Source organism: Sturnira hondurensis, unplaced genomic scaffold (assembly GCF_014824575.4).
Source record: "Sturnira hondurensis isolate 20B ecotype Veracruz unplaced genomic scaffold, ASM1482457v3 Scaffold0000256, whole genome shotgun sequence".
Taxonomy (NCBI): domain Eukaryota; kingdom Metazoa; phylum Chordata; class Mammalia; order Chiroptera; family Phyllostomidae; genus Sturnira; species Sturnira hondurensis.
The window spans coordinates 254,410-280,527 of record NW_028072887.1 but is presented as its reverse complement, the minus strand read 5'-3'; the positions used below and the strand labels follow the sequence as shown (position 1 = coordinate 280,527).

General features: G+C 38.0%; 1 protein-coding gene across 1 annotated transcript in view; it reads left to right on the top strand.

The window, feature by feature from the left end:
* NCKAP5 (NCK associated protein 5) overlaps positions 1-26,118 on the top strand; it is a gene marked incomplete at its 3' end in the record, with an annotated part of 675,845 nt that overhangs the window by 424,719 nt on the left and 225,008 nt on the right. The window contains exon 4 of the mRNA XM_037029247.1: positions 22,000-22,063. Coding sequence (XP_036885142.1) covers positions 22,000-22,063 — 64 coding nt within the window. The remainder of the gene's footprint in view (positions 1-21,999; positions 22,064-26,118) is intronic.

The following is a 26,118-nucleotide window of genomic DNA, read 5'->3' as shown; positions in this document are numbered from 1 at the left end:
AAGTCTTGAAAAGCGTTTTAAAAATATTCTTAATATAGTGTTCAAAAACTTTAGTCTCCCCTTTTATCATTTTATTATTCTTTTATCCATCTTATATTTTTATTAAAATACCTGCCTAGGCCCTGGTGTGGGTCAGTTGGTTGGAACATCAAACTGTGACCAAGGGTTGTGGGTGTGTCCCCCAGTTCAAGCACATGTAGGAGGCAACTGACCGATGCTTCTTTCTCTCTCTTTAAAAGCAATGAAAATAAAATGTCCTCCAGTATGGATAATACATACACAAATAAATACATAAATAAAACGTGTGCCTAGCCTCTTGATTCTGAGTTAGTTAGAGTTGGATTGAAGTGGTCTTATCTCTCTACTGTGAAAGATTTACTTCCTTACCCTTTTAAACACATGATTTGTCTCTGCTTAGGAATATCGTATTTTGACACAAGTAATCAAGGTACACCTATTTTATTTTTTCTAAGCAATACCTTTTGTTTCCTAAAGTAAATTCCCTAAATTCATAGAGTAGGGGGCATCTCTCGTTGGTGAGTTTCTGCTCTTACATGTGGTTTATGTTGCAACCCTGTGTTTGTTACTAACAGGACCCCTTTGTAATTAAAACCTGTAGTGGTAATAGACTTGTCACTAACATGCTCGAGTTTGAATTGCCGTTTTAATTGGATTTGTGTGAGGGTTTATGCATAAAAGACTGTGATTTTCTAATTAGCAGAGCTGATAGCCTATCTTCTGACAATATTAGCCTGACCTGGGACTCAGATGCCTTTTGATTAATTATAAATATCTGATACTCTTTGTGTCTAATATATTGACTTTAGTGATACATATAAATGCAATTTAATTTTTATGTTCTTTTCTATGAAATGTAGTACATCTGAGTTTGATATTTTCAGTTTCATTGTTGTAGTCACCTAAGAGGACACTGGGTTTAGGCGGGTACAATCCCTTGAGTGCCTACTTGTGCTGGTCACTTGACCAAATTAACTACATTTTCTCAGATTGTAAAAATGACTTGGTGGAGCAAGTACTGATGATTCTCATAATTAATGGTAGTTATGTTCTCTAAAGTTACTGCAAATTCTGAATTAATGAATACTGACCCATCCCTCCTAGGGGAAGTATACAGATTCCTGTGAGCCTCTGATCATAACAGTGTCCTCAAGTGATCAGTACATAACCTTCATGTGTGTTTCTCTGTAAAGTCACCTAATTTAATATATACTTTTGGCTTATTAACCTTGAACTCATAGCAAAGAGCACTGCAACTCATACCTGAAAGAAGCTTATCTAACAGGCATTTTATCTGTAAGAGACATCACAGCCTTTTTGTGATTAGGACGGACTTTGCCAGAGATGAGCAATGTGTTAAAGTGCACAGGACAGCCGGGATTGGAATGACTGGTCCTAAAGCTAGCTTATTCCTCTTGGAGGATCAGTGCTATAGAGATCTGGACTGGCCATTTTTCAAACAGACCCATCGGGGTCCAGAAAACTAATAGTCCTGTAGTTTGAACAGAACCGTGAATGAATACATTTTATTCAATGACTGAGTTTTATTGAGAAGTAAAATTAAAAGTACCTAGAAGAGTATTGAGATAGTACTTGTTGCTGATTTGCTCCATTCTGTGTGAATGCCTTGAATTCCCCCATGTACTTAGTTTATCTAAGGGTCCTATCTCATTACCATCATACCTTGCAGAAATTGCAGTTCTGGTCTTGAACATTAAACCTCAGCTGACCACCAGCCTTGACATTCCTTTTATAGGATCCCCACCTTCTATGTCATTCTGGGCTTCTCCAAGTCTGGACCTTTACCCACACACTATCAGAATATGCTTCTCTGAACTATGTGCCTGAATATCCTTCTTTGAACTCTGGTATCTGACCTACCTGGGGGTGTGGCCCATGCACGGGCCCTCGCCTTGCTGCCTGGCCCTTCTTACTACAGATCCTGCTGGGGGATAATTGCTGGGATTATTCGCAGTGTGATTGTATTTCAAAAGCAGAGTAAAATTCCACTAAAAGCCAGAAAATGGCCAGGTTGCACATAGATCTCTTCTGTAGTAAGTGGCTAGGAGGACTATAGTGTTTCAGTCTGGAAGCTTTGCTCTGCAAGAAGGAGAGATTTGTTAGGATTCAATACAATACATGCAGGAGCATCTAGGACAGTAACTGCCACATACCAATGGGTCAATAAGTACTAGCTAATTGTATTATGGGTTTTTCACTCTTCCTGAAGTCTAGAAATTACCAGCTTAGTCTTTGCAATATCTGATCAGGTTGCATTTAGTGTATAAAATTATTGACATTTAAATGTACTTATGTGTACATATTGTATTTACAAAGTTATGAATAGGAAACATCCATATTTGATAGATTGTTTATAATCTGTACTTGTGAAAATATTCACTCTATTTTTATTTCAAAATAATTTAACATGCTATATTAGCAAAATAGTATAAATATGGGAAGCTGGCCAGAAAGTGGAAATAACTTCACTTTCAGCTGAACACTCTACTTATATTTGCAAGAAATGAGTGTTGGTGAGATCATGAACTAAAGTAGTTCTAGCTTTTGAAGGGCAGGGGCCATTGTATAAGTGTGTACTTTGCAAAGCCCTTTGTCTTCTGTATTGGTTTATATGTAATAGATCAATGAATATAATGTTGAATGAAGAAGTATAAGGAGTTGTGTTGTCAACCTTTTCTCTGTTTCTCTCTAAACTTTCTTCTTTTCCTTAGCGTTTTTCTCCCCCCAGCCACAGACTGTCACTGGCTGATTTTTACAGCACTGCAGGTTTTCCCCAGGAGCAGTGGTTATCCATTCTTGGAGACACATAACAGAAAAGCTGGTCGGTTGAATAGTTTCAGCGTGGCTCCTTCTGCAAGTGCTTATCTTGTTCACTGGTTGCTTTGTAATTGTTATTACTTTGAAAAAGCATTTCTTTTTCATCTCTACAATCAGATTATATAGAAGGAGGCTTTTTCCTATTGAGGTATATTCTTATCAGGATGTTTTTCTTCCATTTTATAAATACTGGTATTATTAAACATAGGATGAAGCTCTCTTGCAGTCAGTGCCAAAGGAAACAATACAATAGGCATGTGCAGTAGGGGTTAGCTAGCTAGAGCAGCTATCTTGTTTTTCTTGCTTGCCCTTAATCAATGTGCATATTTTTTTAAACTTTCTTATCCATCCTTTGTGAGCACTGTTTGTGAATTTCCTTCCTTTCTTCCTTTTCTCTTTGTGACAAGGTTTCTGTTTCTTTAATTTATCGAGGTGTCACATACAAGAGTCTTATTGTATTGTACTAGAGACATTCTCCATGTACAAGAGACTCTGTTTGTTGCTGGGTTTGCTTTTCTTTTGGACTAACTAGGACACTGCTGGTTATTTTGACCTTGATCTTACAAATGTGTTTCAGCTCTGGACTTTGTATATCAGTAATTTTTTTTTAAATGGATTGAGCCCTTTTCCAAAGCAGATATATTGTGCTGCTTTAATGGAATCCCCCATCTATGACAATCTATTTTTATTGTGACTTTCAACAATTGTACCTTTCTTATATGAGTGCCCACAGAATCCATTTTTCTTTGTTTTGTTTTCTCTTTTGTCTTTTAGATATGAGAACTTAGCCAAGGAGCAAATTAAAAACACAAAGCTTTTGTGATCAGGAATGTTTTCAGCTACAAATCTCATTTTTATCATTAGCTACTAAAAAAGCGCATTCTTTCTCTACCTATTTAGGTAGAAGAGAGATGATTTTGCTAGAAGCCACACAAAGCTTCAGGGAATGCCTTTCTTTTGAGCTTGGGAAAAATAGCTAGAATAAAAGGAAAGGGAACAAACCCCTTAGCAATTTACACATTCTATTTGTTTTCGTGTGAAATTTATTTATCTCCAGTATTATTTCTTTTAGAGAAGCAAATTTAGAAATGATTATAATAATAACTGCTACAAATGCTTTTGTTTTATTTGCATTAACAACAGTAAAAATCAGCAATAGCTACCTTTAGTATTTTTATTTTCTGAAGACTGAGCCCGTATGTTACTTGTTTTAGTTTTTTATTGGATGTGGTTAGCCATTCTAATCATTATTATTTAAAAAAATTAGCTAGCCAGTTATTTATATAGTAACTGCCAAATGAAGCTTTTTAATATAATGAATAACTTCGTTTCTGTTTCATGTCTGAGTTTAGCTAAGCTCCAGTTCTGACTCATTCCTACCTACCTGCCTTAGTATTTGAATTAAGTAAAATGGAGCTCTGGTCTTGTATCTTTCTCAGTAACCTCTTTGGCTCTTGCGAATAGGTCAGATTAAAACCCAGAAAGGTGCTCAGTCGCATGGAGTGAATGAATTTGTTGACTGGGAATGGAATATGTTTTTCAGACTATCCGAGTGTACTCACGTTCCCAAGCATTTTTTTAAACGTGATCAGCCTTGGAAATAGCACTAGTTTGGGTCCTGTGGACAATGGCTCTGTTCTATTGGGTTTAGCTCTTCAACTGACTTATTTTGTCATTGAGCTATTCAGCCTCTTTGACCCTCCATTTCCTCATCTCTAAAATGAGGGTAGTGTGGTCAAAGATCACCTTGGGGGTCCCACTTTAGTAACTTGTGATTTCTCAAATGAATTAGAAGGAACCCACAGTATCTTTCTCTTGAGCATAAGAAGTTGCAACATCTGCTTGTTAAGCATTAGGAGTGGTCATCAGCCATGTCTCCTCAAAACAAGTTGTGCAGAACATCAGTTAGCAAGAGCTTTCCCATCACAGTTTGCAGGTTAGCAAATTAAAGCTGATCAAAACTCATGAAACTAAGAAACTTACCAAAATGATCTAATTCTTCACCCACTGAAGCAAAGAGATAGCAGCTATAATTATCCCACTAAAATTGTGTTCCACAGGTGGAAAGCTGATGTTCAACGCTGCTTCCAAAAAGATAGCTGAGCAGAATAGAGGAGAAAGAACATCATGGTGAACATAACTCACTCACTACATTTTGTGCAAGGAAAACTGTCTGGAGCCTTTGGGTCAGCAATATTAAATCCCTGAATTGTCAACAAGTGGATGAAATTACTGTGTTGATAATGCAGCACTGAACAGAAGTTTGCAAAAAGCCCAAAGGGCAACCAGCTTAACATTAGAATAGAGCTGAAAGGATCTGAGAACCAGAAAAACGTTTAATTTGATTAGTATTGGGAATATTTTCTTTAGTAGTCTTTTCTCTACTTGTATTTTTTTTTCAGATAAGTATCTGGTTTACTAATACTTGAATCCTTTATAGATAAAAATAACCCTAAGAACTAAACATTACTGTAGAGCTTATCCTGTGCCAGCCACCATTCTATATGTTTTATATCACAAAAGCTCATTTAATTCCTGCAAGACCCTTAGAAGCAGATAGGATATGGAGTCACACAGAGTGTGTGAGTCAAGAGGTGCAGTTATGTCTTAGTAACAAGCAGCCCTTGAGTCCTAGTGAGTTATAGCAATAATGGTGTATTTCTTACACCATGAAATGTCAAGGTATCTGCTACTCTGCTCCATGTCATCCTCACTCTGGGACCCAGGCCAGTCTTTTTCTACAACATTGATAGTCATAGTGAGAGAAGAAAATGGAAAATCTTGCCCTGACTTTTCAGTTTTCTTCCCAGAAGTTACACATATTTTCCCATTCACATTTCATTGGCCAAAGCAAGTCCTGTGCCAAACCTGGTATCAATTGTGTGGGGAAGTAATATGTACCCACAAAAGGGGCAGTGTATATTTGTAAATAATGATACATCCTAACGCAGAAGGTAAATGACTTTCTCTAGGTCAATCAGCTGGTAACTGGAAGAACTGGGATCTGAACCCATGAAGTCTGGCTCCAGAGTCTATTTTATTAACCATTACTCTATTCTGCCTCTTCAACTATGTGACTCCCAAGGGGAATTTAAATGGGTTTTGAGAGCTTCTTTAAAAATTCTTGCAGAATTTGTAGTGTCCATATTTCTGAACACCTGCATGCAATGTAAAAATTACAACTCCAGCTAGAATCATGTGGATAACGTTGCATTAAGATTAAGAATGGGGACTTCGGAGCCAAGAGTTCCTGTGCCCAAATCTTGACATCTTTGCTTATTAATTCTGGGAACTTGGGGAAGAAGTGTTATGTCTCTGTGCCTTATCTTCCTTATCTGTAAAATGAGAATAATAAGCCCTGTCTGGTGTAGCTCAGTGGATTGAGCGTGGGCCTGCGAACTACAGGATCGCAGTTCGATTCCCAGTCAAGGCACATGCCTGGGTTGCAGGCCATTTCCCAGCAGGGGACGCACAAGAGGCAACCATACATTGATATTTCTCTCCTTCTCTCTCGTTCCCTTTCCCTCTAAAGATAAACAAATAAAATCTTTAAAAAAATTTTTTTAAATGAGAATAATAATAGTACCCACCTCATGACTAGAGTAAGGAATCAATGAGTTAATGCCTAACTGTAAAGTAGTTGGGTATAATCACTATATGAGTATTTAGTTTTGTTATTATTACTCTTATTCCCTTTTGTCTTAAATGTAATTAGTATTTGTTCAAAGACTACTGCTTACCACTTCCACCATCATCTGCTACTGAGAGAGCTGTGTGACTACCATCTTTCAGAAAGTGGCTTTATTATCATCTCAAAACCACTCACTGCTTGCCTTTCTCTTCTCTTGTTTTAAGATATGAAAGGTGCCTTTGCATTTTTATTTTTCTCTTTCATTGTGTCAATAAAACCTGATAATTATAAATTGTTATTTACATATAAACAGAAAGTTTACAATAACCCATTTGGACAGAATTAATTTTTCTCCCCGGTCATTGTACTGTTATTGTTCTTCAAAAACATCTGCTGTTGTTTGCATACTAGTTTCTTTCCTGTTTCCTAAAACACTTTTACTCTGTTGAGAGTATTCTAGATGGCCATATACCTGAAAATATCTTTTTTCCCCTGAGGGTCTTACCTGGTATAATATAAATTATTTCACAGATTGGTTTTCATTGATTTGTCATCTCTTAAATATTAGGCTCTGTTTTCGTCTCAGTGTTTTCCCTTTTCCCCTCAAAGTTTTCCATTGCTGACTTTTTTGTTGGTGGGGTTCTCAGCTACTGGGCAGCTCAGATGCTAATCAAATATTACATATATCTGGCCATGATTAGATTGTTTACAAAGAATGTATGGAAGTTTGAGTTTCTCTTTTATTCTCTAGAATTTCTAAATTGGCATTGCTTTTAAAATGCTCATGTCTTTTGAAATCTTATTGTTGGTATTTTTGAGTAGTCTTGCTGGTAATGTTTTGACTGGCAGGAAATAAAGGAGGAAGGTACTCCCTGATTTATTTGTGTCTCCTGATAGTGTACTCTCTGGTTCTAATATTATACAGATTGTCTGAGCATGTATACAAAGTTTCATGGTTGACAATATTTCTAGGAATATGTTCAGTATAAATTAAGTCATGCTGACAGTGGAAACAATAAAGCAATATACAGAAAGCAATATATTGACTGCAAGCTAGTTATGTATTCTAGAAGAAAGAAAGAGGAATGTGCTCAATATAAATTTTTAAGTCACAGTGATAGTGGAGGGGTCAAGAAAATATGAAGAAAGCAAGATACAGGCTCAATTCTAGCCAAGTATTTTAACAGGAAATAACTCAAATTGAGTTAGTCCAATAGAAATGAATGCAAAAATTATTGAGTTGGAAATAAGATCTGGTTGTATATCATGTCCAAGTAAAGGTTAATCAGGAAATTTATAAAAGCACTTTCCCAGGAAAGGGCAATGTATATGAAATGCAAATGTTCGGCCCACACAGCAGATATAACAGTTGTTTACTTCTCTGAGAACAGTCTCTAGCCCACAACAAAGAGGAGAATATCTAAGACCACGCTACATGATCCTGACCCCCAGGCCAGAGCTGATCAGGCCAGAGTGTGTGCCTCACCCTAAGCTCTGCCAGTCAGAATCTTATTCCATTGAATTTTAAATGTGAGACTGATGGGAGCAGGACTCTGCAGTCTGGGGGCAGGGCATCATGGGAGCATTCAGTGCAAACGAAGATGAATTCTTGCTGCTGTGGCCCCAGAGGTGTCCTAGTTCCTGTCCTTCCTCGGGTTTGGTGGTTCAGTTGCTCCCGAAATATCATAAGATGTTTAATAAAATTCTTCCTCTTTCTTATTTTAGCTGGAGTTTCTTTCAGTTACTTGCAACCAAGAGAAACCAAACTTCTACAATTCATATAGAAAGATTAGAAAATATGCCCTGGCTGGTGTAGTTCAGTGGATTGAGCACAGGCCTGTGAACCAAAGAACTGCTGGTTCGATTCCCAGTCAGGGCACATGCCTGGGTTGTGGACCAGGTCCCCAGTAGGTGGTGTGCAAGAGTTAACCACACATTGATATTTCTCTTCCCTCTCCCTCTCTTGCTCCTTCCCTTTTCCAGCTCTCTAAAAATAAATTTAAAAATATTTTTTAAAAAGAAAGATTAGAAAATAATCTAATCAGGTCACAAAGCTCAATAGTGAAAACAATTCCAAGAGGAAAGTAGAAGAGCTCGGTTCTTATAGGTATTGGACTCATCAAAGTGAATTGACAAATGATCAAAACACCAAAAATTCTTTTTTCAAATGCTGTAGGAGAAGGTAATGAGTTGAATGATTTATAAAAATCAGAAAATGTATTGCACCTGATAATCATTCAGTTGGGTAGAGACCTGAGTTATTGAGGGCCCAGTTATGGGTTCTGTCTCTAGGGCCAGTTCTAGGGCCACAGTCACCAAACTCCTTATCTTGTGCAAGTGACCAGTGCACATTCCTATAATGAGGGTGGCAGCCAAAAGCAAGTGTATTTGCAAACTGTCCCCACTCTAGAATACCAACTAACTAAGTCAATATTCTTGTAACAGAGCATGAAGTCGGACCTTATCTTACACTTACCATCAGAGTAGACTTCATAAAAAGAATATAAAGATGAATATGGAAGTACTAAAAGTATCTTTCTTGCTAAGACAATGGTATCTGTGGAGTTTTAGATATGAAGTGTGCCATTGAATTATACAGTTTTCTTGAACTTTCTTGAGAAGTGAATGTAAAAGATGTGAGTTCCTTAGATTAAAAAATAGCTTTGCAATAAATAGTTTATAGTTCTGCAGTCATAAATTCCTATGTTTGGCTTCTGACTTTTTATGGGTCTTACCTTGTGTGAAATGTGACTGCAATTTCCTCTATAAAGACTTCCTTGAGAAGTAAACACTCTTTCTGCTGAAAATATATTACACTCTGCTTAGGGCACTCATTATATGTTACCTAGGTATGTGTATACTTTTATATAGAGATGGATTACATCCAAACATATATAGTTGATGGACTTTATATTAAAATATAAGCATATCTGAATGTGTTACTTTCCTAGGGTTGCTGTAACAAAGTACCATGATATGAGTGTCTTGAAGAACAGAAATTTGTCCCCTCACAGTCTGGAGGCTAGAAGTCTAAGATGAAGGGGTTGACAAGGCCGCTTCCTTCGGAGGACTCTGAGTGTGTGTGCCTGTTCCATGCCACTTACGTAGCTTGTCATTGTTTGCTGCCAGTCTTCAGTGCCCTTGGCTTATGGAAGCATCACCTTGTTCCCTACCTTCATTGTCACATGGTGCTCTCCCTTTGTGAGAATCCTCAAATTTGCCCCCCCCCCGCCTTTTTTAAGGAGTCTAGTCCTAATGGATTAGGACCCATTCTAATTACCTCATTTTAACTCCATAACCTATGTAAGGACCCTTTATCCAAATAAGGTCACATTCTGAGGTTTTGGGGGTTAGGACTTCAACATGAATAGCAGGGCTGCACAATTCAACCAAATATACTGGGTCTAGACACACTTATCTGTTCTCTGAGAAAGAATGCTCTGTGGCTACAGAGATTAAGCCTTAGTCATCATTGTGTCTTCCACAGAACCTAGCAAAGTGCTCCTAAACATTGTAGGCTGAACATTTGTGGAATGAGTCAGTAGCATTGCCAGTCTATCCTAAAAGCCACCGTTTTGCTGAGCAGAATTTACCTTGTGTGTGTGGCTTATTCTACAAATGAAGGAAGGAGCTTTTGTAAGACAAACTCTGTTGTATTACAGTCCACTTTTAACTTCTTCTTTTAGGAACTCATAAGCTTTATTTTTCTGAGCCTAGACAGATGACTTAAATCAACTCGAAGAGACTGTCTTGGGATGTGCATGAAAATAGAGGCAGAATGAGATTTCAAGGCCACTGATAACTGAAAGCCATGACACTAAATTAATTGTCGCATAAGGGCTGTGGTCACACGCGTCCACAGGTATGTGATGCTCCTTAGAAGGTGATTCCTGTGTGTTTTCCTGAGAACCCCCTTTCCATATGAAACTACACACAGCCTACTACTTTTGATTGCTATCAGAACCAGTGGAATAAAATAAAATATTAGGAATAAAATTTTGTTGTTTTCCAAACTTTTCTTAACTGCCAGAAATAAGATAGACCTAGATGTGCCTTTTTAGTGGGATTTTAATATTAAGGAAATACATATGGGGGTAATGCATGAAAAAAGCTTCTTAGAAAATGTGGAATATAAGGAAAATCATTCAGAAATCTCCATTTTTTTCAGAAGTGAAAATTCAGTTTAAGAAATTAAGTGGTTCTTCAATTATTCATAAAAAGTATATTTCAAGGAAATCTGTTTTGAAGTACTTGAACTGACTTTACACTCAAGGAAGAAGTTATTGCAAGAGTTAGGAATAGAAATTTCTACATTAAAGTTTAAGGAGTTTTTTGTTCTAATATGTGTTTCAGAAACATATTAGGTATGAGAGTTTCTGGGTTTCATTGTGCCTCAGATGAAGAGAGGAGGAGAAGGAAATGGGGTTTCTCCTCTTTTAAATGGGCATTAATTCTGTATAGTGTTAGCTGAGTCAGGAGAGCCTGCATTTATTAGAGACATTGTGAGGCAAGCATGCGTTATTTCAGGGAAAGCTAACAGTTCCAAGAGAGACAAGGAGAAAACCCAGAAAGACAAGTTCACCTCTTCATTGGTATGTTTATTTACTAGCATGTACCTCTGAAATGTCCAGAATGCTACAGGTATGACAGTAGTACTAGGGATTGCAGGTAGCTCCCGTGGTTTTATTGGCATATGTTGTTAAACTCTGTGGCATGGGACTAACTGCGGAGGCTAAACAAGTGAGGGCAGCTTGTGATGTTGCCTCAACATTGTTTTAGCCCTAAAGCATGATCCTTCTTGGATACACACAGACCATGAATTTACAGCCCTCTGGCTCTTAGGGCTCAGAAGGAGAGAGAAGTAGGTAAGCAGGCCATTGTGATGTAGTGGATGGCACAAGTGACTTTGAGTCTGAATCAGTGAATCACTAAACAACAGTGTGGTTGCAAGCTGAGACTCCAGTGTTGAGAATGGAAGACCATTCAGTATACAATTGTAGAATACTTACATGGGCATAAAATTTAGAGAACTTTTAGGAAATACTCTAGAGATGTAGAAAATTAAAACAAAATTAGAAAGCTTCAGACAGCTCAATAAGGACAAACTTGTGGATAAAAGACTTTCAGAAAAGCAAGCACCTGCCCTGGCTGGTGTAGCTCAGTAGATTGAGTGCAGGCCCTCAAACCAAACACCCTCGGTTCGATTCCCAGTCAGGGCACATGCCTGGGTTGCGGGCCAGTTCCCAGCAGGGGATGCATGAGAGGCAACCATATGTTGATATTTCTCTCCCTCTCTCCTTCCTTTCCCCTCTAAAGATAAATAAATAAAATACAATATTTAAAGTAAATAAATAAATAATAAATGTAAAAAAAACAGCAGGCACCTAAAATTAGGGTATGTGTTTGTTTTTTTCTAGTGATCTCTGTGTTCCAATGTACCAAATTCTTTTTAAAATCTCCAATTGTGTGTGTGTGAGAGAGAGAGGAGGGAGTTTGTTAATCAGCACAGCACAACGTTATGCAACTCCCACTCCCTCCCAAGTTCAGTGGGGTGTGCATGTTGGCCTTTCTGAGTTCTCTTGCCTTTTAGTTAGTTACTGTTGCACAAAATCATGTAAAGGTTACCAATTTAGAACGCACTCTCAACTTACTGACTTGTATGCATTCCCTAAAATATGTAATAAAATGGCAACTTTTGGTGTTCATAATGTTGGGGCCAACACTCATATCATGTGTTGGAAAAATAATATGAAGAAGTTTCTTTCATCTGGGTTGTAGCTCTAAAGGGGCAAAATACCCCTTTGCTAAAATACCCTCTCACCCTGAATATCTGAGTGGATGAGTAATTAAATAATCTGCTTTGGAAAGGCTAATTAATTTAGCCATTACTCAGGGACTGCTGCCACTGGTCTCCCCATCTGCCCACTTGACAGGCACACCTGGCACTCGGCATTGTCCTGCCTCCATGGTGGGCCACTCCCTGGGATGCCTGTGTGTGCAGAGAATGGTCCCCGGCCTCCGGGGCAGCAGACCTGCTCTCTGCACACACACACCAGGTCACCACCATGCTCTGATTCTTGGGGCCCACTCAGAAATGGGGAAGGCTGATGATTTATTGAAACTTTTCCCCAGAATATTAGAGTGTAACTCTGCCCCAAGGTATAAGTGAGAGTAATCATCCATCTAATTTCCTCTGAGGCATTTAGTGAGATCTTTGTAGGAGAAAAATGTGGAGCATGCTAATGCAAACAAAGCCTGTGCCCAAATACAGGTTTATATTGGGAGTTTCATTAGTATTTTTTTCTACTCTAACAGAAATGCAGGTTCATAGTACTTGGAATTCAATGTGAAAAGTTATATCAGTGGTTTTCCTACTGGTGGGCATCACAATGGTCACGAAGTGTTTCATCCTTGGAGACCCTGGTCGTTTCTTGCGTTATTTGTGATTTCTTCTCTGACAGTAGAGGTACCGGTAACAGGTGACGGTAAATACAGAGGCACAGGTTCTAACAATTGAGATTTTACCTAAGTAAATACTTATTGCTACTTTTCAAGTTTGACCAAAAAACCCATATATAGTTGTATATGGTTGTATCTAAACTTAAAAGCTGTGGCATGATGGGCAGGCTTTCCAGCCTGCTTGAGCCTCGGTTTCCCCGTGAAGGGCAGGTGTCACTGTACATCAACAGTGCTTACACAGTGAACCAGGGGTTCTGTGAGCTGGGTTTTTATTTTTTTGAGACACATAGGTCAAAACTACTTCTATTAGAATACTAAGGCATTATTTGCTTTTTTCCCTCTCATTCTCTTCAGGGCATACAGAGGTTTGCCAGAAGCTGTTCAACATGTCACATTGCAACGTACTAAATATAGAAGCAGATATGAGAGTCCAGATATTGTTAGCCAGAAATTAAAGACATTTGCAAACATATAAAACTGTGCCACTCTTTCTACTAATTTTTGTTTTAATTTTCGGGGAATCTATATTGCACATATTTCATAATTATATATTAATTATGTTAACCTGTAATGGAATTACTATTGTGACTTCAAATATATTAAGGTATATTTTAAAGTCTCAGTTATAATGTTGAATATAGCCAACACCAGTGGATATACATATAAACAAAAGCATATTGGAATCTTCAGTGGCTTTTTTCAGAGTGTAAAGAGGTTCTGAATCTAAAAAGTTTGAAAATCATTCTTGTCTGTATATCACAGAATTGACTATAATATATATTTTACTCATGGTATTGTTTGAGGTTTAACTATTTCAGGTAAAGTATTTAAAATAGTGTTCTACATAATAACTATTCAATACTTAGCCATTGCTATATTTTTTAATTGTGGTATGATGTGTTGCATTGGAAAGGGCTTAAGAAGTCAGTAGAGTATCTTTAAAAAACTTGCCTGGACAAAATTATGACCCAAAAGTTGCAGAAGTTATACCTGGACTAAAATCCAACACCATCACATTCAAAAGACTTAAAGAATTTAGGGGCTTATGCAACCAAAACATGCAGTAGGGATTCTTTACCATTAAAATATTTGTGGGGTCAGACCTGTTTTGCTATATGATGTTTTGCTAAAAAGTATGAAGTTTAAAAAATAACTTTCTTAGAAATAGCAGAATGTGCCTTCCCATTTAAAGGAAGTTACTTTTTAAATAAGATTACTATATAGTATTCGTTTTAAGACCCAGTTTTAATACAGCTCTGCATGGCCAGAGACTGTGTTGTGTTGGCTGCGTCTCACGACATTGGTTTGCATGGGCGTGCTCTCCGTCTATGAGACTGCGAGCTCTTTGAGTTTGAAAATGTTTTATTTATCTTTATTTCCTAGAACGGGGCCAGGCCTTGAGTAAACTCACATTAAGTATTTGCTGAATTAACTAAAGTTTTCATCATCATTGCATTATATAGACACAGCAGGATATTATGGATAAATTCAAATATGTATTACATATATATATACACACTATATATGTAATACATAAAATAACAGAGTTTAAATATTTTAGAATGTAGGAGCTTAACCTAACTAACACAAAGTCAAAGTTTGGGGGTTATTATAGGATTCTCTAATACCACAATATATTTATTACAGTAAAGGAAACTGACTTTGAGTTCATAAGTGGTCAAGGACATTTTTGAAATATGTATATGAGCATGTTATACTTTATTTTCCTAGAAAAGTGAAGTAGAAGTTGCACAAATTAGTTGGCAGTTTCACCAAGACCCACAGAGTATTTGTTATATGGACAGCTTGCTTGATGTGCCTTTAGAACCACGCCATTCCAATTACTCTATTTGTGTATAGTCTGGGGCAATGCACCTTAGAAAGCACAGAAACAATTCTTCACACCCTGAGTGCTTGTGCTGCTCTTCCTCAGGGCATCCCTCTGGGGGCAGACCATCTGCCTGGTGGAGAGCAGAGCTGCGCAGTGGTTTTATTCTCGCCCATTCAGGGTGGGTGCTGGCTTTCTTTAGTGGTAATAGAACATAGATTTGTCTCCAGACAGGCCTGCTTTCCGCACTTACGCAACAGATGGGTCTGCAGTGCCCTTAAGTTTGAGGTCTCCACACATCACAAACTGAATATATTTCCTCTTTGCAAGCTGCTTTCTCTTGGGGAACATTTTTCTAAACTGCAGACATTTCAGGTCTTTTCTGGATTTCACAAATGCCAACATCCTGTTGTCTTCATTGAGGATGATCTTTCCCATGGGTTTAACTTTCAGATCTATCGGTGGTGTTCTAAAGATCCATGGTTCGCATTAATAATTTGTTTTCTGTTATCTTTAGTTGAGATTATTTGGGTCTCTATTAAAGGACTTTAGAAACCTGGAACTAAGTTACCATTTGGGTATAAATTAAATAAGTAGCTCTGTTTTATTTTTCTTGGGAAGAAAACTTCTCTTTGATTTTAACTGAAAGAGAAATAAGTATTACGGTCTCCTTTGTTTCACTGTATGTATATTCTTTATATCCTTCTTTTATTTCTATTTGGTACATAAGGTTCCCCAGCTCTCAATATAGTATCCTCAGGCATTTGTTTTGCAGTCATGAAGTCAGTATCCCCTTCATAATGAGCCACCGTCTTTGCTGCAAACAAAACAAAACAGTGATGCATTGCAAAAGCACAGTTGTCAGTTTCTAGCAGATGAGCTAAGGTCTTCAAATAGGAGCAAGAGTGTATGTGTATGTGAGTGTGTTTAATTTTCCTTGGGTTGCATGCGAGTCTAGGATTCTTTATTTTTTACACAAAGCTGTTTTTGAGGACCCCGAATTTGCATGAAAAAGATGCTGGTCCCAGTTGGTTTCACACATAGATTGGATCCATGGGGGTTTGAAGATATAGTTTGCTAAGGGACTACTAAACCATAGGCAAATGAGATTACTGTAAAACAAAAAGGCCCATTTATTTTTAATACTCAAAGTTGGTCATTTGAGCCCAGAAATGTTTTTTTTTTTGACCCACACATGCCAACATCTAGAAATCCTGAGAATTTTATCAACTCTATCACTTCCTTAATTTTAATAAAAAATAAAAAATGTTCCTTCATGGAAAAAAATACAATTCCACTGACAAAAACTACTGACATAAAATGCATGCACATGGAATTTCAAGGACTTGAAAATTTTGGGAGATAGAAAGTATTGAATCTCAAAAAAGAATCTATTTTGTTTGTTTTTTTAGCCTTGAAACCCTCTTTTCAAAGGAAATATTTTAGAAGCCTAGTACATAAGGTAGCTCAAGATACGGGTGCCCTTGCTGTAGTGGGACTTAGTGGCACTGCTCTTGCCCCTCACTCCACAGAAGACCCTGCACTGCTGGAAACCACAGGAAGCCTTTGCTCCATGACATTATATGCATTATGTTTTCTGAATTACTGATTTGAAACAGTGATGGAGCATGGTCCCAAAGAAACACTTGTATTTGCTATTCTTACGACTTTTCCTCCTTCACCACCTAACTAGTTTGAATCCACTAACTGGACTTAAGGAAGTTTCCACCTTCTTGGTGAGGAGGAGTGGGTTGCAGAGCTGGGGTTGGGGTGTCTTTTCTGTGACCAGACTGCTCTGAGATTTTCTGTGCTTACATCCCACATTTCCACCCGGCTGTTTGAAGTTGGGCACAGCTCTGTTTACGTGGTGGTAGGTCAGGTCAAAACTACAGTTGATGTTTCTAGTTTCTCCATATTTTATTCTCTCTTTCTCCAAACCAAATGGCTAATATGCTGCTACTTTAGAGAGGATCCTTTTATGTTGGTGCATTCATTCACACTTTATTGAATGTCACAAAAATATGACGTGTGGGCACTTCACAAAATTTCATGGTTTAGTAATATTTTCTTAAAAACCATGTATTGGCTAAAACCATTGAAGTTTTTTTGAACTGAATGTGAACTGACAAGCACCTGGACCATGTGATGATCCCTAATAGTGTTATAAAGGCAATTGTCATTGAGGATCCAATAGTGATGTTTCTAATCTTCAAACTACATTAGGACCTGTGATGTAGAAGGATGATAGTGCTAACATTAGACTCTTGCTGTTTCTAGAAAGGTCTTTGTTACGCTTAACTGCTCTTGTAAAAAATTAACACGCTGTTAGCATATATATTAAATCTTTCTCCGGAGATTCAGCCATCAGGAGTGATGATTCCAGGAAAATTTCCAGAACATTCCTTCATTTCTAGTTCTGTATCTTCTGGGCAGAGTTCTCAAAGTGTCGTCCAGCAATCCTGGGTGTCCCTGGGACACTTTCAAGGAATCCACTGTGTCAAAACTATTTTTGTAATAACATTAAGGTGTTATTTCCCTTTTTTATTCACTTTCTCACTTGAGAGTACAACAGTGTTTTCTACAAACTACATGATGTGCTATCTCAACAGGTTGGATGCAGAAGCAGATAGGTGAATCCAACTGTCTTCTTTTAAGCCAGATGTTAGAAATATTTACAAAATTTTAAAGAAGTATCTCTCATGATTTTGTTTTTGTTTTTGGAATATAGGCTAATTTTTCATTTAAATGTTTTATTTGTGTTAACATGGGTTTATTCTTATTTTTAATGAATTAATAAATACATATTTTAAAGCTATCTGCTTTCATTTACATGTGATAAATGTCAATAGATATAACCTATGTGAACTTACACTCTTTTGGGACCTCAGTAACTTTTTGGGGTGCAGAGGGATCCTCTGACTCAAATATTTGACAATGACTATTCGACTGTCCCCTCATTCAACATTCTTATATAGAAATTCACTTGGTTGAAGCTTAGTCACTATTTATATGGTAGCCAGTGGGAGCTTTGCTTTTCATGACTTTAAATGTATATAAATGAGCTTTTGTGGCCACCAGAACCAGAAGGTGACCTATGGGGGTCATCTGTGTGTGAGTGTATGTGCAGTGTAACATGTCAGTGAAGAACTATAGTGTTACTGAAATTCTGTTACACTAGGCAGTTCGTATTGGATTGGGCAACTGATTCCTCATTCAGCAAATCACAGACATTTATTTTGTTCCTACTGAATGGCCCTTAGTAGGTATTATAGAGATGAACTGACTATGGCCTCAACATTGAAACAGCAGTTTTTACAGTGAGGTATTAACTACACCACAGCTGACCATGTGCAAAAATAGGTCAATCAGCATTGTTTCCGCCGCCACTGCTATGGCTGAGGAGGAATTTATGGGCTTGTTTAGAGGAAAACATATACCAATTAAATGATTGAGGAAAAATACAAGTCTGCATAATTTAGTTTAGACTAGAAGTTAAATGTGTCTGTATTCACTGTACAAAGGAATCCATGGGGCAGATGAGTTTGGGCATCGTTACAGTAACTTAATTATGATCATCAGCATCGTAGTAGCTTCTGGGGTTCCAGTACTGCTCTGGTTATGTACTTAGGTGGCGGCCAGGTCATGTTCACTGTATGATCACTCGTCAGGCTGTGAACTTATGATTTCCTCATTTCTATGTGTATTTTGTATTTTGATGAAAAAATGTAGAAAAATCAAAAATCTTAAATTTAAAATATCACTGTAAGTATTAAACTGTTTACAGTATATACTTTAAGATATTTATCTGAAGACTCCCTGGTGCTTCTACTTAGTCCTTATTTTTCTTCCATCTACCAAAGCTTTTAATTAGGTTCTTCTTTTTGGTACCATGATGGTGACTCACTCGGTGCTGAGTTTTCAGTTTGTAAATACTTGTTGAGGTCTCTCTCCTGCCTCTCATCTTTATCTGTCTCTCTCTCTCAGTGTATCATCATAGTGTTTTTAGTAAAAATAAAAGGAAAGGATTCAACCAGTTTCAAAATGCACATTTTTGAAAAAAATTTAATAAAAATAACACATGTACATAGTTTGGAAAGCAAGTTTAGTGATAAAATTTATAAGATGTTCACCCCTTCCTCCCTACCCCCATATCTTTGCCCTGCAAACCACATTTCATTTTTTTTTTTTGCTCTATGTTATGGATTTTTCATCCTTGTATCTACAAAACATACTTGTACTTTTATTCTTGGATTTATGAGTTTTAGACATTATGAGTTGTCTCCCTGTTACAGAAGATAAAGATTTAGTGCCCCTACCTCACCTGTCTCTCTGTATTTCCCCTGCTCCCTAATTTTTCATAATTAAAAATTAATTAGTTAAATTAATTATGATAATAAAATTATTATCATGTTCATAACTGAGTAAATAGTAAACTGAAGTAAATAGTATTCAGAACTGAGTCTAGTAGAATTCTAAAATTGCGTTCTGGAGTAACTTCACTCTTTCAAGAGTTAATAATTGCCATTGACTTAGGTTTTCATATTCCAATCCCTGGTTCTTAATAGACTTTTCCCCTAAAGCTCTAAAAGTCTTCTCAATATTTATAAACATGTAGATTAATTTAGTTTTGATCCAGTTTGTTTTTTCTGGGAGTCATCCACTGGAGACTCTCCATCCTCTTGCTGAAAACAGGACTGGCTGTTCTCCAGATTCCTGCATAGCTGTTTGTCCTGGGTCATTTAAAAAAAAATGTTTCCTCCTCTTCTATATAGGATTTTTTTGTTTCTTGCTGTTCATGTCTTTCTCTTTATTTAGTTGGGTGAAGGTACACATCCTGGCGAGAAAGAATTTATAGAATAATTTGGCATGTCATTGGGAGGGATTTACCCCTGTGTTGACTGGCTGCAAAGGCTGGCTATGGCCACTGTGGAGAACCAGCTGCACCAGGGCCCACCCATAGAACAGGACTGACTTCAGCAGGGCTCTGGTTTCCTCTGCGTGTTCCCCTTTGGGTGACACTTGTGGATGTGGCTCTGGGGCTTCCTGGGAGGTGTACACCAAGGTCTGCCGCCACCCCTATTCTACCCAGGGCCACCCAGCATGAACTATGAAGCAATTTGCAGATGACTGCTACTTGTGCTGGGCTTGGAGGTGCCCAGGAGAGGCCAAGCTGTGAACCAAGACTGGCTACCACTAGTGCTGGGCCTGGAGCCACTTAGTAAGGGGTACAAGGCATGCTGAGGCCAGATGCTGCTTGCTTGAGAGATTTTAGGAAAGTCTGAAGTATGAGCCAACACAGGCTGTTGGTATACAAAGCCACTGGAAACAGCTTAGGTAGGCCTGCAAGCTGGGTGGGGCAGGGCCTCAGGGAGTCACCATGGTGGGGCAAACAGTGGTAGCCAGGTAGATGGGGACTCAAATATGGCACCTCTGTCAGTAGGGAGGGCTCAGCAAAGGAACAGTAGCCTGTGCTACCACTTCTGTCTAGGAGAAAGCTGCCCCTCCAGCCCTGGCCCTGATGCCAGACAATTAAGTTCTTCTCCGTATGACTCTGGTCCCTTTTAGAGCTGCTGCCCCAGTTCTGGAGCTCAGAGGGAATGAGTGAGTATGTCCATTCGTGCACAGGCCCTTTAAGAGGAACGCCTGGGAATGCGGCAGCCCTCTGTCTCTCTCAGCTACACTTCCCACTGGGTTTTACAGCCAGAAGTTGTGGAGACTTCTCTTCCCAGCATAGGAACCCTGGGCTGGGAGTTCTGAGGTGGAGCTGGGTTCCCTTGATCCTCACGAGAGAACCTCTGTAGCTGAGGTATCCCTCCTAATTTCTAATCACTGTGCATGGGTGTGGGACCAGCACATTTTGCATCTCCATCCCTCCTCTTAGTCTCTGTGTGGTTTCTTCTTCATACCCTTAGTTAGAGGACTTCTGTTCAGCTAGATTTCAGGCAGTTCTGAATGACAGTTTTTCTGTAGTTTAGTTGTAGTTTCGATGTGGTTGAGGGAGAATGCAAGTAATGCATTTGCCAACACTGCCATCTGGACCAGAATGGAGCAAGCACATGCCTTTTTGGCAGTCATAAGCATTCCAGAAGCCCGTGCAGGAGAGGGGAGAGACCCCCTCACTGTCGGGGAACTGATTTGCTTCCTTGCTGTTTGCAGAGAGCTGATCCTGTGTAGAGAGAAGGTTGAGGAAAGAAATATCTTTTTAATGGTTTTACATCTTCTTAGCAGTAGAAACGTTTCAGAGAAAACCCTTGCTAAAACTAAGGTTTGAGGATTGCTAGAAGAGTTTACTTACCCTTACTTCACCTACCAACCATTCAAAGAATAATTGAAAAGCTGTCTAAGATGCAGATATCTATCAGTTTAAAAAATATTCTTAAAATCTTGGTGAATAGTACCTTTTTTGAAGTGAAATCAGAATTCCAATGGTAAGAGATACCAAATAAACTCCATTGTAAAATAAAGAATATTAAAAATAAATAATATGATTTTTAATTCTACATATTTCCTAGATCCTCACAAATGACATGCAGATTTTTCCTAGTCCCTGAAAAATGATATATAAAATTTTTAGTCTTTGAAGTAAGGCAAACCTAATTTTGATCATGATATGCTACATACCAGCCGGGGGCTTGACTTGTTGCTTAGCCTTCTTGAGCCCCTACTTTTATATCTGTAAAATGGGGACAATACAACCCATTACTGTCGGACTCATATAGGATCAGGTGGAAGTCCCAGTGCAGCAAACACACTGCTGTTGCATAGCAAGCCTGCAAATGATTTTCTCATATCATTTCAAGAATGATACACTTATGTTTCCTTTGCTTATGTTTCCTTTGCTTTTCAAAATTCAGTATCAACATAGATCAACGAAGAAATAAAAATAATTAAAATATATATAAGCAAAGTTGATACAGAAAGGACACCGACAATTCTTTTACAAATGATATACATTAATGGATTTAAAGTAAGCTTTCATTCAACATTCAACATTTATTTGGCTATTTTAAAATCCAAGGCAAAAAAAGTTCCCTTTCATGACACTCAATGAAAACAATGCATGAAGACCATTCAGTTTAAATATTTATAGAAAGTTTAGCGGAGGAAGTGAGCTAAACCAAGGAAGGAGTTCCTCCGGAGACCTCACAAGAATGTTTCCGAGCCATGCTTGTGCCCTCAGCCTTGAGAAGAGCGGCCCAGTAATTATGCTCTTTTGTTTCTCCAGGGAGAAGCTGGCTGTGGCCCGGCTGCAGCGAGAAGTTGCCCAAAGAAGAAGTGAGGGGGCCATGGTAAGTCCTTGCTGATCTGTCCTGGTTCTGGAGCTCCCTTCCACAGGTGTCTGACTTGAGAGGCATTTTTCTCATTAAGGATAAACAAGGAAAATATTTGCTTGCAGCAGACTGAGTCCTGTAGCTGTAAATAGTGTGTTTATAATGTAGTGTTACACAGCTCTGCTATTTGCAGAGAGAGAGAGAGAAGAGAGAAGAATTGGTTAAGAAAAACAACTGTTTGGGCTTTGAAGAGGATGTTCAAATGTTCAAAGGGTAGTAGACTTTATTTTATTAGGGTCTACCGATGCCCAGGCTTCAAGCAGTGAGCACGATATCCATAAGTGAGCAATCTTAGATGTTCAGATAAGGACAGTTCAGCATAAGTCAAGCTTCTGAGTTCTTTAAACTGAAACAAACAAACAAACAATGTAAAAGAACGCTAAAATGTCTGCTACTGTAATTGCCTTAATCCATTTGCTGCCCTTCCTCTCTGCAGTGCATCTCTCCCTGCCCTCTTCAGTGTGTGCCATTTAGAAACCTGTGTTTTCCATTGTACTCAAAATCAATATGGTAGTTTTGGTTCATTTCAACTTCATTTCATAGCCTCTGTTTGCCAAAGTGCCTGCCTGGTTGTTACTGTAACATCAGAGATGACTGTCTGGGGACCCGGGGAATGAACATTGTGCATTAACTGCTGCTGTTGCTACTTCTGGAAAAAAATATCATGCCAGATTTTGTCACCACTCATGACAAAACAATGGCACCTGTGCAATTTTTCAGCAAAAGAATGAGCTTTGTGAGAAAGAAAAGTGATGCATTTTTAGATTGTGAAGGATTTTTTTTGAGAGTTAAGATAATCTAGCCACTGAAAAGAGTAAGAAGTATTTTAAGAGAGTAAGTATTTAGAAGTGTTCTAAAAGAGTAAGAAGTATGCTGGCTGCATACTTCTCTGAACAGGGAAAGCAAAGGGCTGGAGGAGGAGACTGAATGCTGTGTGAGTCCTGGATGGTGCAGTGGCCCTTGAGCATGCAAAAATTCTTAGATGATCACATTGTTTCCTCTGTTAGTGATCCTAATGTAAAGAGAACCTTGAATGTTCAAATAATACAAAGCAACTGCTCACACTCATTTTCAAGCAATGAATTGGAAATAAGTTGGAGAAAATGAAGATTTAGTCAAATGGTGAACTAAAAACTTTCAATCAGAAATTTCACTGCATTGAAAATGTTTAGGGCTAGGCCATTTCTCAGTGTTTCAGTCTTTTCTTTAGGCCTACACTTTTTTGTCAGCTATGTTCGGAAGTAACTGACTATGTGGAAATAACAACTTTTCTAGGTCTCAGTTTCTTTGTTTTACTTTTTATTTTTTTAAAGATTCTATTTAGTGATTTTCAGAGAGAGGGGAATGGATGGAGAGAAGGAGAGATACATCAATGTGTGGTTACCCCTCATGTGCCCCCTACTGGGTACCTGGCCTGCAACCCAGGCATGTGCCCTGACTAGGAATTGAACCAGTGACCCTTTGGTTCACAGTCCAGAACTTAGTTCACTGAGCCACACCAGCCAGGGCTCAGTTTCTTTATTTTTAAATGAGGAGGTTGGAATTACATAATTCCATTAGCTTAGTGTATCCTGCTAGTGAACCTTGGCTCATATCAAGTTTTTATGATGAGGAGCTCTTTCTGGTAAAAACTGAATGTTATTTAAGCTCATAATAAAAACAAGCCTCTAAAGAATGTATCTTTCTTACTCTGACAATGAATGGGCCTGAGAAGAAATCATCACAGACAGATAACTCTCTTGTATTTGCAAAACAAAACCCTCTTTTTAAAACATTATTGAAGTAACTGTTCAGTGCAGAAAATACCCAGAAAACAGACAGTCAGAAAGATGACTCTTGGTGCTCAAAAAAGTAATGTTGGAAAAGTTTCCAATGTTTTATTACACTTACTATAATGATGGTAAGGAAAAAAATAACATGTATGCATTCATTGATTTAACAGATATTTGTTGAGCACCCACTGTGTGCCCAGTACCATTGTAGGCACTGGGGAAACATCAGAGGAAAAAAACCCACAGAAATCTGAGCACCTACGTCCTACTGCTTGAGGAAACAGACAGACATTGACTGTAATGAAGAGTGTTAGAGGATGGAAGCAGCTATCAGAAAATAAGATCAAGGTGGGGAGATTGGGAGTTCTAGGGGATCAGTATTTAAAATGGGGAGTTTATAGGATAACATCACTGAAAAGTTAGTATTTGAGCAAAAACTGAAGGGGGTGAAGGGGTGCACCATGGTGGTTTCTGGAGGAGGAGCCTTTCAGGCAGAGATTTGCAAGTGCAAAGGCCTGAGTGCATGAGAAACAATGGAGACAGGATGACTAGAGGGCAGAGAGGCAGGGCTTGCAGGGTGGAAGAAAAAGTTGGAGAAGTGAGGGAGGAAGAGAGGAAGTAAATCATCAAGGGCCCCAGGGACCTCTGGCTCATGGGCTGAGTGGCTGGAGCCATTGGAAGGCTTTGAATGAGGCAGTGATATGACCTGATATACTGCTATTCATTGTTTCTCCCATTCTGTGATTATCACATTTCAATTCCTTGGAGACACCATAAGCCCTGATTTTCATTAACATCCTTTATTTTGTTTTTTCCCCTTCTTTTTCAATATTTTTTTCTCTTTCATTACCTAGTCAACCACCACCCTGAGTTTTCTACTTAACTATATGCTTCAGCTTTTCCAATTGCAGGATTCATTTATTTCTGAAGTCCTGATTCTTTCACCCAATAGCTCCGAAAATCGGGCAGTTCTATTACAATCCTCTAAGTTTAATTCTTGATGTTACAAGTCCAGAACTTTTGTCATGTCTGTAGCAGAAATGGAAAGGAGTTCATCACAACCATGCCGCCTTATGTTTTAAAAGACTAATATTTATAGTATTCTCTATTTTTATCTACATGAAAAAATGGTACATAAAAAGTTATTCAAGAAATATTTTCAGAAAAGCTGCATAATGGAGGCAGATACTTATTTTTAAAACCACTGAACCTTGTAAACAATGAACCTGTTATAACCAAAGCCTTTAATACAAAGTATGCCCTTAGTAACATTTGACTTTATGTAGTAAATCTCTTTACTTATAAGTTTTAAGAATAGCACCTAAGGCACCTTTTTGGGGATATTTGTTTTATTTTTAACATACTCTTTACTTTGGAATAACTTCAGGCTTCCAGTAAAATTGAACACCTGCATACCCTTTAACCAGTTTTGTAGTGTTAACATCTTAACATATTTATGGTATAATTATCAAAACTCAGAGATTATTAACTTTGGTGTGTTACTATTCACTAAACTCCAGATTTTATTAGAATTTCACCAGGTTTTCTAATAATGCTCCTTTTGCTGATCTTAGATCCAGTCCAGGGCCCCATAATGCATGTAGAGAGATTCCGTTTTAATGGCTAGTTGACACATGTGTGGGAGGAAGAAAGCTGAGCCTGAGAATGAAGCAGGCCTGGATTCAAAGTCCAGCTCTACCAGTTGTTACTTGTATGACCTTGGACATGTCATTTCACCATTGTTGTCAATTTTGCATGCTTTATTTTTCTGTTAACTCAAGTCTTTGGGAACACTTTCTTTCAATATATAAAATGTTTCATATTTGTTTTCTTTGTTCTTAAACTATGTATAGGAAAAATGCACACCAAATTTAGGGCAATGGACACTTCTGGGGAGGGGTAATGGCTTAATTTTATTTATTTATTTATTTATTTTATTTTTTAATGAAGCAAATATCATAAAATGTCTTAAAAGTCTGTTAAATCTGGGTGGAGTTAAGTGATAGCTGATATTTCTAAATATTTTCTGAATTTTAAAGATATTTCACCTTAAAAATCTCAAGTGAATTTAAATAAAAATGTTGAACTAAAAAAAATAAAACTATAACACCATCAGAAGGGAAAATAGGGGAAATTAGAAGAAACTATTAGATCACCCAGAGGAATATATTAGCCAGTCTGTTATTTCTGTGATTCAGACATAGTGAAGGCATGTCTCAGTAGGATACCAGGGCCATGAAC